Raw genomic sequence first — 19,223 nt, 5'->3', positions numbered from 1 at the left:
TTGCCCATCAATTTTGATGTTCTGCCCTCTAGTTCTGAATACCCTCCCATAGGAAACATCTTGTCCACAACCACCCTATCTAGTCTTTTTGACAGTCAATGGGTTTCAATGAGGTCCCTCCATATTCTTCTAAATTCCAATGAGTACAGGCCCAAGGCTGCCAAATACTACTCATTTTAACCCTTTCATTCCCAGAATCATCCTGGTGACCCTGCTCTGGACCGTCTCCACAGACAACACACCCTTTCTGAGATATGGGGCCCAAAACTGTTGACAATACTCCAAGTGTAGCCTGACTAGTGTCTTATAAAGGCTCAGAATTATCTCCTTGCTTTTATATTCTATTCCTCTTGAAATAAATGCCAATATTGCATTTGCCTTCTTTACCACAGACTCAACCTGTAAATTAACCTTCTGGGAGTCCTGCACGAAGAATCCCAAGTCCTTCTGCACCTCTGATTTTAGAAACTTCTCCCCATTTTGATAATAGTCCGCACTATTGTTCCTCTCACCAAAATGCATCACCATACATTTCCAAACACTATTCCATCTGCCACATTTTTTGCCCATTCTTCCAATTTGTCCAAGTCCTGCTGCCATCAGATTGCTACCCCCCACCTATCTTCATATCATCTGAAAACTTTGCCACAAAGCCATCAATTTCATTATCCAAATCATTGACAAACAACGTGAAAAGTAGTGGTCACAATACTGATCCCCAGGAACACTCTGGCAGCCAACCAGAAAAGGTCCTTTTAATTCTACTCACTCCCTCCTGCCAGTCACCCATTCCACTATCCATGACAGCATCTTTCCTGTAACACTATAGGATTTTAGCTTTAGTAGCCTCATGTGTGGCACCTTATCATATGACTTCTGAAAATCCAAGTAAATGACGTCTACTACCTCTCCTTTGTCCACCCTGCTTGTAACTTCCATGAAGAATTCTAACAGATTTGTCTGGCAAGATTTCCCTTTACAGAAACCATGCTGACTTTGATTTATTCTATCTGTGTTGCCCTTAAGGCATTTATTTAGCTTTATTACATTTTTGCTTTTGTAATTCATTTGTAATTATTTTCTAGTTAAAGTTAAGGTTGATAACTACGTTGCAGTTGTTGAAAGTAAATTCATTATCTGTGATGTATCGCGGCATGTGATGACTTCACACCCGATTTCGACGCGTCTTGTGGGTAAATACTGGTTTGGAGTAACGGGAAGGCAGGGGCTTGTGTGTGTAGGATCAACGTGAGAAAAGTTCCATTTCTACGCACTAAGAAACATCATAGAAGCAATGCCATAAGTTCATATGACAGTTGATATGTTGAAGTGAAAATGTTAATGCTGATTCTGTTAAAAGAAATGATGGTTGATAAAGTTTATTTTCTTGTGCTATTGAAAGTATTACTGGAAAGTTTGTGTTGAAGTGTATTTAAAGCTATTGATGGCATAGGTAGATTCTGACTGTATGTTGTACTTTAATGAGACTAATGTAATATGGCTTGGTGTAGTTTTACTTTTACAAGTATTTATAATGTAAATGTGATGCCAACATACTGTATTTTGTATTGTTTTATCAACAGTTTTCATCATACGTTAATGTGGAAGAGTGAACAGTAAACAGTTAATCTTGCCCTCAACAGATCCTGCCCTCATTGACTTCAGTTTAACTTGGTGTTAGTTCAAAGTTTCTACACCCTGCGCGAGAACACTACACTATCATTAGTCTCAACATTTCATCTTTAATTAGACTCCACTTTCCCAACCAGAGGTTAGGCTAACCAGCCTATAAATTCCTTCTTTTTGCCTTCCTTCCTTCTTAAAGAGTGGAATGACATTCGCAATCTTCCAGTCCTCTGGGACCATGCCAGAATCAAATAATTCTTGAAAGATCACGACTAATACATCTGTTATTTCTTCAGCAACCTCTCTCAGGACTCTGGGATGTAGTCCACCTGGTCCAGGTGACTTACCCACCTTAAGCCCTTTGAATTTGCCGTGAACTTTTTCCTTTGTAATAGCAATGGGATTCACTCCTGCTTCATGACACTCAGACCTCTGGCACACTGCTCGTGTCTTCCACAGTGAAGACTGGTGCAAAGTACCCATTCAGTTCATCTGTCATTTCTTTCTCCCCCATTACTACCTCACCAGCATCATTTTCTATGGTTCAATATCAACTGTCTCCTCCCTTTTATTATTTACATAATTAAAAATAGTATCCTGCTTCATCTTATTGGCTAGTCTTTTTTTCTTCTTGTAGCTTTTTTTAAAATTGCCTTTTGTTGGATTTTAAAAGCTTCTCAATCATTCAACTTCCCACTCACTTTTGCTACCTTATATACTCTTTCCTTGGCTTTTCTGCAGTCCTTCACTTCTTTTGTCAGCCTCAGTTACCTACCTCCGTCATTTGAGAACTTCTTCCTGTGTGGGACATATCCATCCTGCACTATTGAACTTCACCCGTCTCTGCTCTACTGTCATCCTTGCCAATGTCCTTCTCCAATCTGCCTCAACAAGCTCCTTTCTCATGTCTAATTTCCTTCATTCCATTGTGATGCTGATACATGTAACTTGTGCTACTCCCCCTCAAATTGCAGTCTGTATTCAATCATGTTATGATCATTGCCACCTAAGGGTTCCTTTACGTTAAACTCCCTAATATGATCTGGGTTATTACACGACACCCAATCTAAGATGGCCTTTCCCCGAGTAGGCTCAAGCTGTTCTAAAAAGCCATCTCATGGGCATTCAAAAAATTCCCTCTTGTGATCCAACACTAAACAGATTTTCCCAGTCCCCATTACAATTGTCATTACCCTTATTACATGCCTTTTCCAGCTCCCTTGCAGTCTCAATCCCACATCTTGGCTAATATTTGGAGGCCTATATACAATTCCCATAATGTTTTTTTTACTCATGCGGTTTCTTAACTCCAAGCACAAAGATTTGATATTCTCTGACCCGATGTCACCTTCCTAAAGATAACTCCATTTCTTACCAACACAGCCACTCCACTCCCTATGCTTTCCTGCCTGTTGTTTTGATAAAGTATATTCTTTGATGTTAAGCTCCCAATTTTGACCATCTGTCAGCCATAACTCTGTGATGCTTACATCAATACTGAACAATCTCTAACTGCACCACGAGTTCATCCAATTTATTCCAAATGCTACTCCGATTTAAATACAGCACCTTCAATCCTGCATTCTCTTCCCTTTTCAAGTCACCTTTTATTGTCATTTCAACCATAACTGCTGGTACAGTATATAGTAAAAACCAGACTTTTTCAGGACCATGGTGTTACATGAAAGTACAAAAACTACACTGAACTACATGAAAAACAACAGAAAAGAAACTACATTAGACTACAGACCTACCCAGGACTGCATAAAGTGCACAAAACAGTGCAGACTTTACAGTGAATAATAGACAAGACAATAGGCACAGTAGAGGGCAGTAAGTTGGTGTCAGTCTAGGCTCTGGGTATTGAGGAGTCTGATAGCTTGGGAAGAAACTGTTACATTTTGAATTTTGCATGTGTAAAATTTAACTCTTTGCTGTCTGTATGTGTACCCAATCATTGGCTTGTTCTTCCTTACATTCATGTTACACCCATCATCTACTTGTAAACCTGCTGGCTCATCCTCAGCTCTATCAGACTGGTTCCCATCCCCCTGCCATATCAGTTTAAACCACTGCCAACTGCTCTAGTAAACCTGCGTACAAGAATATTGGTTGCTCTCGGATTCAAGTGCAACCCATCCCTTTAGCACAGGTCAAAGGCTGGAACTGGGTCCCTGTATCAGGACGCCATTCAGTGACAGTGGTTCAACAAGTCATCGGGGCTTGAATTGTTTGGGATTGTGGGATCTCAGATCTCCCACATACTGGCATCTTACTGCCTTCTGAATCTCGGATCTGATGGTATGGAGTCGGGGCATATCACAGTCAACATTCAGAAAAACCAGTCCCCAATATCAACCCTAATGCTATTATTGGGTACCTTAAACCCCCGATAGAGGCAAAACCGTCCCATTATCGAGCACATATGCACAGAGCACTGTGGCAGGAAAGCAGCATTATCAAGGACCCCCACCATCTGGACCATGCTCTCTTCTCGCTGCTGCCATTAGAAAGGTGGTTCAGGAGCCTCAGAACCCACACCACCAGGTCAAGTTCAGTTATTACCCTTCAACCATCAGGCTCTTGAACCAAAGGAGATAATTCCAAGTACCCCGACATGGAACTGTTCTCACAACTTATGGACTCACTTCCAAGAACCTTCATCTCAGGTCCTCAATATTTATTGCTTATTTATATTGTTATTCTTTCCTTTTGTATTTGCACAGTTCGTTCTTTTTCCCCAAGTTGTTTACTTGCCTGTTTTTTTTTTGCATTTGGCCTTCCATTGATTCTATTGTGTTGCTTGTATTTACAAGAACATGAACCTTGCAGGTTGTATATGGCGACGTGTGTACTTTGATAAATCCATTACGGATTTTTTGAACACTGATACACGGTCTTAGTTCCCAACCCCTGGCCAATCCTTCTCCCCCGCCCTCTCATACCCCGCAACTGCTTCTCGACCCGCTGTTCCCCCTCCCTCAAATTCCTGAATGGTCTGTGAACACGACCCCATTTTATTTTGCGATTTGTAGTACTTTAATGCCTTTGCACTGTGCTGCTGCTGCAGCAATGTAACACATTTCAACTTCATGAACCTGCCTGTCCAAGTTTCGCTGCTAAAGTAGCTGCCAGCGCCGTCTGGTTTATCCGCTAATCTCAAACTCAAACTTGAAAGTAACTTTGGAGCCTCGGCCCGATCTCACCTTCAGCAAATAGCGGTCCACGATCTCCAGTCCGCAGCTGCTGCAGACGTTGCGGCCGGATCGGGGGGCGGCAGCCGGCTGCGGAGACGGAGAAGTCGAGGCGGGTGAGCCCTGGTCGTCCTGGGCCACTTGGTCAGAACCAGTCTGGAGAGATGGAGAGGGGGTGAGGGGCAGTGCGGGAGAGTTAGCACGCATACTCCAACTTCAGGTTAGTTTTATTTACAAGGACGTCGAAACGTACAGTGAAATGCGCTGTCGGCGTTAACAACCCACACAGTCGAAAGATGTGCTGAGCGCAGCCTCAAGTGTGGCTATATGCCCACAACTTAATACCCCTATCCCGTACGCCTTTGGAATGTGGGGAGTGGGGGGGGGGGGGGGGGGACGTCCCGTAAACAGATTCAGCATATGTTTGAAATCCGGAGCAACACACACAGGACGCAGGCCAGGCAACTCCAATAGAGGGTAATAAACAGTCAACGTTTTGGGCCGAGGTCCTCATCCAAAGATGTCGACAGTTTATTCTCCTCCATAGACGCTGCATAACCTGCAGAATTCATCCAAAACTTTGTGCGTGTTACTCCGGGGAGACACCACACGTAAACTTCTTGTAGACAGCGGCAAGAATTGAGCCCGCATCCCAGGCGCTGAAACACCTCCCGTGTCGCCCGACAGGAGGGAAGGGGAGGGTAGAAAGCGAGTGGGATTAGGTACCGAGCTGCAAGCGCCCCTGGGGTTCCGACCTCCTCGTACGAAGACAGCTTCCGGCGGAGCCGACATCGCTTTCAACTGCAAGAGAGAAAAATGCGGGGTAAGCGTTTGTAATGCCTGCAGTCAGCAACGGCTTCCCAATATCACCCGGTAGACCAGCTACCCACCCACCCTAAGACTGGAAATCACATAGCCCGGGTTGGCTCTACTACGAGGCAGCCCACTGCCCGGAGCGAGTACTTAGTGCTGATTCTCTGCGACCCGCGACCAGGTGAAGACTTTATAGCCGCTGGTTAACGTCAGTATAAGCGAGTCCGGTCCTTGAAGGGGAGGGGTGGGGAGGCTGCCTTCTCTTCCCCAATAATTAACGTTTTTTTCCCATCTTTGGAGAGACAACGCCGAGCGAATGAATTTAACATCCGACACTTGACAGGTAATTGCTGCGAATGCGCTCCGGCTCGCTCATTGGTGAGCGACCACTCACAATAATCACCCGCGCAGGTGATTCACGTTAACAGGCCAAAGATTAAAACTCTCCCTAAATTAACCTTTCAGAAAGAAATTACTCCACGGGGTTATTAAAAAACTCAAACGAGCGTTGTTTAAGCACAAGAGATTATGCAGATGTTGAAGGGCAGAGCAATACACACAGAATGTTGACGGAGTTCAACAGGTCAGGCAGCGCCTATGGAATAAGCCGATGTTTGGGGCCGAGACCCTTCATCAGGACCTTCGGGACGGTTAATTCATTTCCATCGATGCTGCCTGACCTGTTCAGTTCCTCCAGCATTTTGTACGATTACACCGGACACATCAACCTCCCGCCGCTCACCGCCGTTAAATATGAGAATGTCTTGGTTTCAGTTGTTTTCGTAAACATGGAAACCGCCGTTCACTGAACAAATTGATATTGGGGCTGACTATTGAGCCAGCCCCCGGGTGAATTCGGTGAAACGAACACCGGCGGGGGCTCCCTCGGGTTATGGGCCTTGGGTGCATCTACCGGGACAATTCAGGATAGTTTGATGTCATTTCTAGTACACGAGTGTAAAGGCGGACGAAATAAGTGTTCCTCTGGATCCGATGTAGCTCAAAAGGGAAAAGAACACGTTAACAATAAATAAATCCGTAAAACAGCGAGGTTTGATGCGCTAACAGGGTCATGGAGGCAACAAGACAAAGGAAGAGAAGATCCCCCCCCACGGAAGAGTTGCTGGCTCACTATTGCTGCTTTGATTTGGCTGCCGGTCTTCTCTTTCAGAAGGACCCTCTTACCTCTCGCAAGCACGCACTGCCTGCCCGCCTCTCGCCGGCTTCCGCGCAGCACATCAGCGGCTCCGTGCTGCTCTTCCAGTACATCTCCGTCACGGTCGCTCTCTCCACCCCGCCGGGCTCCCAGTGACCCCCTTTAAAACAAATACAATGGTAGCTGGAAGTCAAATCCGAATCGCGTGCGCTCCCCGCGCTCCGTATGGTCACGGTGTCATTTCTACTAAAGTTACCTCGGCGGATGGAAGTTTTACTGCAGCAGACCACACCTCTGCAACGTAACAGCCCCTGGCCATCGGAGAACTTTTATTCAATAAGAGCAAAAAAAAACATCTAGTTCACCCCCCACCCCTTCCTCTGCCGTGCTGAGCCAGTAGTCTAATCTAACCATCTTTTTTTTTTATCTCTGATCGGTTACAGGGCTCTGTTGAAATCCAAACACGGGCTCGAGTTACAACCCCCGCAGTCTTTGAAGGGAACGAGCAGATGAAAATATTTGCAATCTCGGCACGGCATAGTGCGTGGCTGTGGCCGTGGCCGCTCCCCATTCCCTCTGAGTCCAGGCGTGTTTCTCCCGCTGAGAAAGAGAAGCTCCCTGTGCTACTGTAATTAAACTTCCCACCGGTAATCGCCGACATCTGAACCATATTAATAATATTTTACTAGGGACAAAACCCACGAGGAATGGGTCTTTAATCACTACCAATAAGTGGGCACCTCTTACACCGGGTGCAATCGCTAATAGAGGCAATCATTGCCACACAGAGACACCCTGCAGGTTCCTAGAATCAGTCGTAAGGGAGGGTATGACCGCGGGTACAATTCTTGGCTTCACCTGGAATCGCACTGATGGCGATGGGGCTCTACATCTACCTAAACAAATCCTTGAGGACAGACACAAGAGACTCCGCAGATGCTGGAAATCAAGAGCAACGCACACAAAATGCTGGAGGAACTCGGCAGGTCAGGCAGTATCTATGGAGGGGAATAAGCAGTCGACGTTTTGGGCGGAGATCTTTCATCAGGACTGGAAAAGAAGGGGACAGAAGCTGGGTACTGCTGGATGAAAGAAAAATTGAGGGCTTTGGGAAGGGATAGTTTGGTCTTCGAGTGAGTTAAAGGGTCAGCACAACATCATGGACCGAATTGCCTGTACTGTTCTGTTACGAGGATAGAAGAACTAGGAGCAGGAGTAAGCCATTCCGAGACCGCTCCGCCATTCATGGCTGATCTGTCTCCACTGTCGGCCTTTCCCATAATTCCCCTACCATGCAGAATTCCATCCAACAATCCAATGTTTCTGTTGGAACTATTCAGTTCTACGAATCGCCGTCGCATGTAAATGGGAAGAGGCTCTGCAGTTTATCACCAAATGCACTGATCTGTATGAACAGAATACAAGTCAAGTTTTCACCGTATATCAGTACATATGATAACCCAATCTACCAATTAATGTAGGTGGGTAACCATCACGTTCAACACAGGTAAAGTCCTTCCCGCCATTGAGCAAATCTGTTAGTAATCCTCGAGGAAACAACAAGCAGGATTTACAAAAGAGAATCGGTGGATGTTGTGTACTTAGACTTTTAAAAGGCACTTGACAAGGCGCCGCACACGAGGCTGCTTAACAAGTTAAAACCCCATGGTAGTACAGGAAAGATACTAGCATGGACAGAGCATTGGCTGATTAGCAGGAGGAAAAGAGCGCGAATAAAGGGAGCATTTTTGATTGGCTGGTGGTGTTGGGACCGCGTCTTTTTACGCTGTATGTCAATGACTTGGATGAGGCTTTGTGTCCAAGTTTGTGGACGATGCGATGGAGATTCAGGAAGTGTTGAGGAAGCAGGGAGGCTAATGAATGTCTTCAACAGATAGGAGAATGCATAAAGAAGTGGCAGATGCAATGCTGGGTTGGGAAGTGCACGGTCGTACACTTTGGTCAAAGGAATAGAAGTGTAAACAATTTTCTAAACGGGGAGGAAATTCAAAAATCCGAGGTGCAAAGGGGTTTGTGAGTCATCGTGCAGGATTCCCTAGAGGAGAACTGGCAGGTTGAGTCGGTGGTGAGGAAGGCAAATGCAGTCTTAGCATTCATTTCGGGAGGGCTAGAATATAAAAACAAGCATGTAATGCCGAGTCTTTATCAGGCCTCACTCAGCGTATTGTGAGCAGTTTTGGGCCCTTTTTCTAAGAAAGGATATGCTGACATCACGAAAATGATTCTGTGACCGAAAGGCTGATCATATGAAGAGCGTTTGATGGCTCTGGGTCTGTACTCACTAGAGTTTATAAGATTTCTCAGTGAAACCTATCGAAGAGCGGACGTGAACAGGGTGTTTCCTCTGGTGGGAGACGAGGGCCGGAGAACACAACCTGAATAGAGGGACGCGAATTTAGAACGGAGATGAGGAGGAATTTCTTTAGCCAGAGAGGGGTGAATCTGTCAATTCCGTTGCCACGGGTGGCTGTGAAGACCTGGTAATTGGGAGCATTTCAGGCCGAGGTTAGTCGATTCTTGGCGAGTCAGGGCGTGAAAGGTAACGGAGAGAAAGCGAGGGGATGGGATTGAGAGGGCGTTGGATCAGGCATGATCAAAAGACGGAGAAGACTCGATGGGCCGAATAGCCTAATTCTAGTCCTTTGTCTTATAGTCCTACACTGAGAACGGCTGCAGGAAACCCCCATCACCCGCCATTCTCTCTTCTGGCAGCTGCCATCAGGAAGAAGGTACAGGAGCCTCAGGACCCGCACCGCCAGGTTCAGGAACAGTCATCTCCCCTCAACCATCAGGCTTCTGAACCAGAGGGGATTACTTCACTCCAGTTCACTTGCCCCATCATTGAAATGTTCTCACAACGCATGAACTCGCTCTCAAGGACTCTTCATTTCGCGTGTCGATATTTATTGCTCATTTATTATTTTCTTCTAAGCTGAAGTTGGTGAAACCTGAGTTGTGGGCATAGCCAAACACACTCATTTCTCAGTTGTTTGGAACTTTCGGATTAGTGTTCAGTATTCTGGCTTTCTTAAGATTTACATAAATATTGCTGTGTAACTCTATTAGTTTAATACTATTGTGTAGTCCTTTGGGATGATCCCAGTTGTCGATATTACTATTGGGACAATAGTTCATGCTCCATAGTCTTTCAATTTCCTCTTTTAATTCAGCACATTCCTGGTGATTTTCACGGATTGATTTCTGTAAGTTCTGTGTGTTTGGGACGGCTATATTTATTAAATAAGTTGTTCTTGTTTATCCTGTATTATTATCCGAATGGTTATTATGGATTATCCTCTCTGTAATAACTGAACGGTCATAATATAATCTGTGGCATTCTGACTCTAAAACTGGATCAGGTTTGTATTTATAGTAAGGTGTGATTTCATTCATGAGTTTGTGTTTTAAAGCAAGATTTTGATGAATGATGTTAACCGCTTGATTGTGCCTGTGTAAGTAATCAGATTGTTATTATTATTGACATAACTACTATTTTTGTTTATTTACAGTTTTATTGCACTTTATCCGCCTCTCTGCGCGGCTTTTCATTGATTCTATTGTGTGTGTTTTGTATTTACTGCCAATGTCTGCAGAAAATGAATCTCGGGGTTGTAAATGTGACATATATGTACTTTGTTAATGAACTTGCATTGAAGTTTGAAAGTCCCTGGTCGTTCGTATGGACATAGTGCTGGAGGGACGCTCTGTATCCAACACCTTACAGAAGTGTCGGCATTCCAGTGACGCGGGCATTAGTCGGGCTGACAGAGAAACAACCAGAGGGGGTCACCAACTCGGCGACTCCCGACCCGGTGCAGTTTGACACTGTCCACAGACGCAAACTCTTCTTGGCAAAGAAATCACTCATTCAAGAAAGGCTCTCACAAATTTCCGCGGATGTACTGTGCAGCATTCTAATCGGTTACATCGGTATGGAGGGACAGCTGCACAGAGAAGTCTACAGTAAACTCAGCCAGCTCCATCAAGGGCACCAGCCACCCCAGCATCGAGTGCATCTTCAAAAAGCGATGTCTCAAAAAGGCAGCATCTATCATTAAGTCCCCATCACCCAGGGAGTGCAGCGTAGGTTCACGGGGTTAATTCCCGGGATGGCGGGACTGTCATATGTTGAAAGGTTGGAGCACTGGAATTTAGAAGGTTGAGAGGGGATCTATAACCATGTAACCATATAACAATCACAGCACGGAAACAGGCCATTCCGGCCCTCCTAGTCCGTGCCGAACTCTTAATCTCACCTAGTCCCACCTACCCGCACTCAACCCATAACCCTCCACTCCTTTCCTGTCCATATACCTATCCAATTTTACCTTAAATGACACAACTGAACTGGCCTCTACTACTTCTACAGGAAGCTCATTCCACACAGCTATCACTCTCTGAGTAAAGAAATACCCCCTCGTGTTTCCCTTAAACTTTTGCCCCCTAACTCTCAAATCATGTCCTCTCGTTTGAATCTCCCCTACTCTCAATGGAAACAGCCTATTCACGTCAACTCTATCTATCCCTCTCAACATTTTAAATACCTCGATCAAATCCCCCCTCAATCTTCTACGCTCCAATGAATAGAGACCTAACTTGTTCAACCTTTCTCTGTAACTTAAGTGCTGAAACCCAGGTAACATCCTAATTGAAACATATACGATTATTAAGGGATTGAACACGCTAGAGGCAGGAAACATGCTCCCGATGTTGGGGAAATCCAGAACCAGAGGCCACAGTTTAAGAATAAGGGGTAGGCCATTTAGAACGGAGTTGAGGAAAAACTTTTTCACCCAGAGAGTTGTGGATCTGTGGAATGCTCTGCCTCAGAAGGCAGTGGAGGCCAATTCTCTGGATGCATTCAAGAGAGAGATAGAGCCCTTAAAGACAGCGGAGCCAAGGGATATGGGGAGAAGGCAGGAACGGGGTACTGATTGTGGATGATCAGCCACGATCACATTCAATGGCGGTGCTGCCTCGAAGGGCCGAATGGACTACTCCTGCACCTGTTGTCTATTGACATGCCCTTTTCTCATTGTTATTGAGGAGGCGGTACAAGACTCACTCAATGTTTCAGGAACAGCTTCGTCACCATGGCGCTTTTGAAGGGACAATGAACCCAATGTGAATTACGCTATTTTCGTTCTAATTGTAACTTACAGCAGATTTTATGTATTGAACTAACTCCGCCAAGCCGGCTGCGAAAGGAGGGTTGGGCTTGGGGCTAGGGACCCCACCGCTTTAAAAACCCAGACCTACAGAAACACCAGCAGAAGCTCAAAGGAGCTCATCCCCGGGAGAGGAAGGGCGAGGTGGGCCACACCTCGGAAGACTGGCCCAGGACGGAGGTTAAGTGATGCTTTGCAGAAGAAGACTATACTGCTCTCGTACAAAGTAGCAAGCTTCGCGACATGTCAGTGATAATAAACCTGATTTTGAATCTGGGTCACTGGCGGGTTTATTTTTCCGTTTGATCGTTGGAAGGAGGAGAGTCCAGGGGGCAGAACACCAGGGAAGAAGAGGGAATTGATTTCCTAGTTCAGGTTTATTGCCAAGGGCTTACCCCAGCATCTGGGGTCCGGGTCCACGTCCGTGGCCGGCATGGGAGCAGAGAGCTTCTAGTTGTGGAAAGTGGGTGCGGGCCACAGATTTTTTTTTTGTTTGCTTGAACAGGGACGAGGAGGAATTTCTTTAGCCAGAGAGTGGTGAAACTGTGGAATTCATTGCCACTGATGGCTGTTCAGCCCAATTCATTGAGCACTGTATGCTTAAAGCGGAGGTTGCTATGTTCTTGACAAAGGTTACGGGGAAAAGGCAGGAGAGTGGGTTTGAGGGGGATAATAAATCAGCCATGATAGAATGGCAGAGCAGACTCGATGGGCCGAATGGTCGTACGAGCGTGTTTCCATTTGTTCTAATTGAGTTCTCTCTTGTAAGGATTGTGCGTGATTTTTGCTGCTTATTGATGTTGTGCCTTTGATGTTATTTTGCACTATTTATATTGTAACTTGAATTATTTTATACCTTTGCATTATACTGCTGCCCCAAAACAGCCAATTTCACGTCATGTAAATCATTCATAATAAATCTGATTCTAAAGTAACTTTTTAATTTCATCCATGTCCCATTCCCATCAGGGAGGTGGCTGCGTAGCATCCACACCACTACAACCAGACTCAAAAACAGTTATTTTCCCTGAGCAGTAAGACTGGTCAACACCTCCACCCATTAACCGGGACTTCATTATTTCTCGTCAGTCACCTCTGTACAACCTAGCATCCGACAGATCGTAACCCAGAACTGGAATCAATTTGGGACAGGAAGCCTCTACAAAGGGTAGTCAAAACTGCCCAGTGTGATGCGCCATTACAGAACGGTGCCGGAGATGACCCATAAACATCATGCAGGATCTCGCTCTCCCTGCTCGTGGACTGTCTGTACCACCCCCATCAGGGAGGAGGCTACGTATCACCCACTCCAGGACCACCAGACAGTGCTGATGAAGGGTCTCAGCCTGAAGCGTCAACTGTACTCTTTTCCACATTTCCTCCTGCATTTTGTGTGTGTTGTTTGGATTTCCAGCATCTGCAGAATTTCTCTTGTTTGTGATTGAACTCAAAAGCCTTTACTTTCCCCAAGCAGTTCACCTGTTTATTTCTCTCTATAGATGTTGCCTGAGCTGTTCCAGCATTTTGTATGTATGTAAGCACGCCGAGTTTTCAGCAGCTAGACGTGGGACACGGCTCAGAAATCTTCACAGCAACTGCTACATTGGCTTCTCGTGGACTTCCCCCCCCCCCCGATTATTTTAGTTGGAAATTCAGTGTTAATTTATTTTTTCTTTCCAATGTTTTTATTAGTTTCTACATAGAAGAATACAGAGTACAAGTACAAATAAAAGGTCAAAAAAGATTTTTAAACCAATTACATTGTATCTATTCATAATAACAATCTCATTACCCTGTATTCATGTAAGTTAATCAATAGTTATATTGAAATATACTAATTTATTACAAAAAAAGAGTCTAACCCCTACCAAGACCGAAGCTGTTCATTAAGGAGAAAAAGTGGTAAAATACCTTCTCATATAATGAAAATTAATAATAGCCAACATCTGAATTTAAACAACGAATTGAAGGTTTTGAAAATAATTCAGAAAAGGTCCCCACAATGTTTGAAAGTCTTGACAAGATTCAGAAATTGAACAACAAATCTTCTCTAAGTCTAAACATGACATAACGTCGCATAACCAATGAGCATGAGTAGGAGGAAGAACATCTTTCCATTTAAACAAAAGTGTTCTCCGGGCCATAAGAGAGCTAAAGGCCAAAATATGTAAATGAAATGCCTTCATTTTAATATCTTGTCCAGCAACAATACCGAATAGAGCTGTCAGAGGGTTAGGCTTAAAATTGACTTTAAAAAGTAAGGGAAAAGTTTGAAAAGCTTCCTTTCAATATTTTTCAAGATTCGGACAAGTCCAAAACATATGAATTAATGAAGCTTCTCCATTATTACATCTGTCACAGTAGGGAGATATATCTGAATAAAAACCAGATAGCTTATCCTTAGTCATATTAGCTCTATGTACCACCTTAAATTGTATGAGGGAATGACGAGCACATAGCGATGAAGTATTAACCAGTTTAAACATTTCATTCCAAGTTTCCTCAGATATTGATGTCTGTAAATCGTGTTCCCAGAGATTCTTAATTTTGTCTTAATGAACATTCCTCATCTCCAGTAACATGCCATAAATATTAGATCCTGGACCATTATGAAAAGGTGTCAAATTAAACATTACGTCTAGTAAGTTCTTATCTGCACTTATAGCAAATGGGCATAATTGAGATCTTAGAAAGTCTCTGATTTGTAGATATCTAAACAACTGAGTTTTGGGTAAGCTATATTTAGCTGACAATTGTTCAAATGAAAAAAAGATTTAAAATTTATTTTTTAACGGGATGCAACCCAACTCTATCGGTGCAAGTGAATCACTGTGTTACAGATTTTATATACACTTTAAATACTATGTTCTTTGATACATCCACTGTGTCTACATTCTTGTAGGAAACACACACTCCTGTAAGTCTCCCTGACAGGTATATTTCACAATTTGTAATGATTTTGTGCGTTACGAATTTAATTTTGTAACCTCAGTGAGTTCGTGAACAATGTTACTCTGAGACTAGATTGGGAAGCTGTTACTGTGGGCACTTGACAGCGTGAAAACTCATTTTATATTAAACACCAGAGATCCTGCAGATGCTGGACATCCAGGGCAACACACACAAAATGCTGGAGGAACTCAGCAGGTCAGGCAGCGTCTATGGGAATGGAATAATCATTTCCTGATGAAGGGTCTCGGCCCGAAATGTCGACTCTTTATTCCCCTCAGAGATGCTGCCTGTCCTGCTGAGGTCTCCGGCGTTTAGTGTGTGTTGTTCATTTTATCTTTTGTTTGATCTGACACGAAAGAATGGCCATTTATTTATAAATAAACGGAAATATTTTCAGATTATTATAATGTTTTAATTATTTTAAATGTTTTAAAATTATTTTGAGGGTGACAATATTTCCTCTCTATCTGGTATGTTCTGCCAGCTGCGGCGAAGGCAGTTTTTGATGAGTTTCCCCTTCACAGATTTACTCTGATATAAATTCTGACATTCAGGTTCATGATTTACACGTAATACACGCTAACCCGTTTCTCACATACCCTAGAAACTGCCGCCGGTGGCCAGTTGGAATAGAACTCGAAAAGTATTGAATATCGATCGATTCCTCCGCGGGATGCTGGAACGGTACATAGGCCATAGAACACAGAACTCAGTGTAGACCTTTCAGGCCATGGTGAACTACTGTAAGATCAGTTTAACCCTTTCCTCTCACAAAGGAAGAGACTTGGTCTGTCACCGAGCACTGGGAAATTTCTACAAATGTGCCGTGAAGAGCGTTCGTAGTGTTGCATCACCGTCTGGTATGGGGTGGGGCACCGGACAGGATCGGAAAAAGTTGTAAACTCAGCCAGCTCCACCCAGCACCCAGGTACATTTAAAAAGGCGATGCCTCAAAAAGGCGGCATATATCATTATGGGCCCTCATCACCCAGAACATGCCCTCTTCTCATTACTACCATCAGGGAGGAGGCGCATACACTTTATGTTTCTGGAAAAGCTTCTTCCCCTCCGCCATCAGATTTCTGAATGGACAATGAACCCATGAACACCACCTCATTATTTTTGCACTACTTATTTAATTTACTGTTTTATACTTATTGTAATTTAAAGATTTTATTATTTATTGCAATGTACTGCTGCCGCAAAACAAAAAAATTCACGATATATACCAGTGTTACTAAACCTGATTTTCATTTCTCCATCATCAATGTGCCTGTGGGAGTTTAACGCGGCGGCTTCTATTGAACTGAGCGCTTCAAAAGTCGTTCGAAAGTGGAGAAACTTTAGCCGAGATGTACTCCGATATCCTGGTTCCACACACAGACGACTTAAAAGGGTTTATTTGGGTTTCTAGAAATATTTTAAACGAATCTGCGTTGGAACTTCTTATTCACAACGCGGCATCGGGCAATGTTCTGCTTCGGAATAAACCTGGAGCTACAAACAGTGAATATTAGGTGGGGATCAGAGTCAGATTTTAAGGTTCTTGATTAGTTACGGAAAATGGGGTTGAGAGGGATAATAAATCAGCTGTGCCAGAATGGCGGAACGGACTCGACTGGCCGAATGGCCTGAGTCAGTCTTTCCGTCTTTATATCACCGACATTTATCGTGAGTTTGTTGCAGGGTTAGAGTTGTATTTTAAACTGAGGGAGGAACTAGGTGTGCAATACCGCAAAGCGTCACTTCAGTTTCCTTGACAACAGACAACATAGAGCAGTACAGGTCAGTGCTGCCCTTCGGCCCACGCTGTTGTGCCGACCTTTTAACTCACTGTAGGACCAATGTAACCATTCCCTTCAACATAACACTTCCGTCTTTCTATCATCCATGTACCTATTCAACTTTAATGTCCCCAACGTATCGGTGTCTAGCAGCACCCCTCTCCGCATGTTCGCATACCCGCCACTCTGTTAAAAGCCTGCATCTGACATGCCCTCCAGTCGCTTAAAAATTATGCCCACACATGTTAGCCATTTTAGCCGCAAGGGAAAAGCCTCTGATTGTCCACACCATCAATACCTCCATCAAGTCACCTCTCATCCTCCTCTCCAAAGAGAAAAGCCCCAGCTCACTCAGTCTGTCCTCATAAGACATGCTCTCTGATCCAGGCAGCAATCGGGTAAATCCTTTCTGTATTCTCTCTAAAGATTCAGTTGTAGTTTATTTCTCCAATTGTAGTTTTCAAATTCCTTAACACTGCAAATCCCACCAATCCCAGTTACTATAGTAACTTGCACTGTAACTCCCACCAATCCCAGTCACCAAAGTTACACTGTAACTCACAACAAACCCCATTACCACTGTAATGTACAGTGTAACTCCAACAAATTCCCATCACCAGAGTAACTTACAACATAACTCCCACCAATCACCTGTCACTACGGTAACTTACACTGTAACTCCAAACAGTCCCCGTTACTAGAGTAACTAACACTGTAACTCTCACCAATGTCTTACCATAGTAAATCATAGTGTAAGTCCAACAAAATCCATCATATAGTCCCTTACATTGTAACTCACACCATTACCCATCACTACAGTAATTTACACTGTAATTTGCAGCAATCTACCGTCACAGCAGAAACTTACACTGTTACTCCCATCAATCCTCCACCACAACAGTAACTTACACTGTAATTCTGACCATTCCACATCACTATAGTAACATACACTGTAACACCCAACAATCAGCCATCACCACAGTAAGTTACACTGTAACTCCTGTCAGCACAGTAAATTACACTTCAACTCCCAACAATCAGCCATCACCAGAATAACTTATACTGTACCCCCCACCTATCACTCTTCATGATTGTAAATTACACTGTGACTCCCAACAATCTGTCACTTACACTGTAAGTTCCATCTGTCCACCTCACTTCAGTCAGCCTACATCTACATTTTCTCTCTATTAACACTACTTATTCATAATTTTACCATATGTGTCTGTGATAATAAACTTGATTCTGATAATAAGACCAGAAGACATAGGAGCAGAATTAGGCCATTTGGCCCATCAAGTCTGCTCTGCCATTCAGTCATGGCTGATCCCTTTTTTTTTCTTCTCCTGAACCCCACTCCCTGGCATAACATTTGATGCCATGTCCAACCAAGAACCTAAATACACCAACGACCTGGCCTCCACCGCTGTCTGTGGTAATATATTTCACAAATTCACCACCCTCTGGCTAAAGAAATTTCTCTGCATCTCTATTTTCAAATCATTAGGGATGCAGTCAGAAAGGATAGCAAATACAGCACTCAAGGTGTTGTATTTAAATGCACGTAGTATAAGAAATAAGGTGAATGATCTTGTTGCATTATTACAGATTGCCAGGTATGATGTTGTGGCCATCGCTGAATCATGGCTGAAGGATGGTTGTATTGGGAGCTGAATGTCCAAGGTTACACGTTATATTGGAGGGACAGGAAGGTAGGTAGAGGGGGTGGTTAAGAATGGCATCAAATCAGTAGAAAGATGTGACATACGATCAGAAGATGTTGAATCCTTGTGGGTTGAGTTAAGAAACTGCAATGGTAAAAGGACATTGATGGCAGTTATATACAGGCCTCCCAACAGTCGCTGGGAGGTCAACCACAGGTTACAAGAGGAAGCGGGCAATGAGTCAAAAGGGCAATGTTGTGTTAGTCATTGGAGATTTTACTATGCAGGTTGATTAGGAAAATCAGGTTGGGAATGGATCTCAAGAGAGTGAGTTTGTTCAATACCTAAGAGATGGCTTTTTAGAGCAGTTTGTCATTGAGCCTACTCGGGGATCAGCTACACTGGATTGGGTGTTATGTAATGAACTGGAGGCGATTAGGGAGCTTAAGGTAAAAGAATCAATATGATTGAGTTCAACTTGAAATTTGATAGGGAGAAAGTAAAGTCTGACGTAGCAGTACTTCAGTGGAGTAAGGGAAATTACAGTGGTATGAGAGAGGAATTGGCCAAAGTAAATTGGAAGGAGTTGCTGGCAGGGATGTCAGCAGAACAGCAATGGGATGCGTTTCTGGGAAAAATGAGGAAGGTGTAGGACATCTGTATTCCAAAAAAGAAGAAATTCTCAGATGGTAAAATAGTACAACTGTGGCTAACAAGGGAAGTCAAAGCTATTGTAAAAGCAAAAGAAAAGGGCATACAACAAAGCAAAAATTAGTGGAAGATAAAGGATTGGGAACTCTTTAAAAACCTACACAGAGCAACTAAAATATCATTAGAAGGGAAAA

General features: G+C 43.8%; 1 protein-coding gene across 5 annotated transcripts in view; it reads right to left on the bottom strand.

Moving 5' to 3' along the window:
* Window positions 1-7,127, bottom strand: part of lhx8a (LIM homeobox 8a) — a 40,009-nt gene extending 32,882 nt beyond the window's left edge. For 4 of the 5 annotated variants that reach the window (XM_073062491.1, XM_073062492.1, XM_073062495.1 and 1 more), the window contains exons 1-4: window positions 7,046-7,127; window positions 6,819-6,949; window positions 5,547-5,621; window positions 4,833-4,976 (exon numbers count right to left, since the gene is read on the bottom strand). In XM_073062491.1, coding sequence (XP_072918592.1) covers window positions 4,833-4,976; window positions 5,547-5,621; window positions 6,819-6,902 — 303 coding nt within the window. In that variant the 5' untranslated portion in view covers window positions 6,903-6,949; window positions 7,046-7,127. Of the gene's footprint in view, window positions 1-4,832; window positions 4,977-5,546; window positions 5,622-5,714; window positions 5,968-6,818; window positions 6,950-7,045 lie in introns of those variants that run through there. The other variant, XM_073062493.1, reaches the window with a different exon arrangement.
* Window positions 7,128-19,223: the final 12,096 nt, after the last annotated feature.

The sequence above is a fragment of the Hemitrygon akajei genome, chromosome 12 (assembly GCF_048418815.1).
Source record: "Hemitrygon akajei chromosome 12, sHemAka1.3, whole genome shotgun sequence".
Taxonomy (NCBI): domain Eukaryota; kingdom Metazoa; phylum Chordata; class Chondrichthyes; order Myliobatiformes; family Dasyatidae; genus Hemitrygon; species Hemitrygon akajei.
This window is presented reverse-complemented; position numbering and strand designations above follow the sequence as displayed.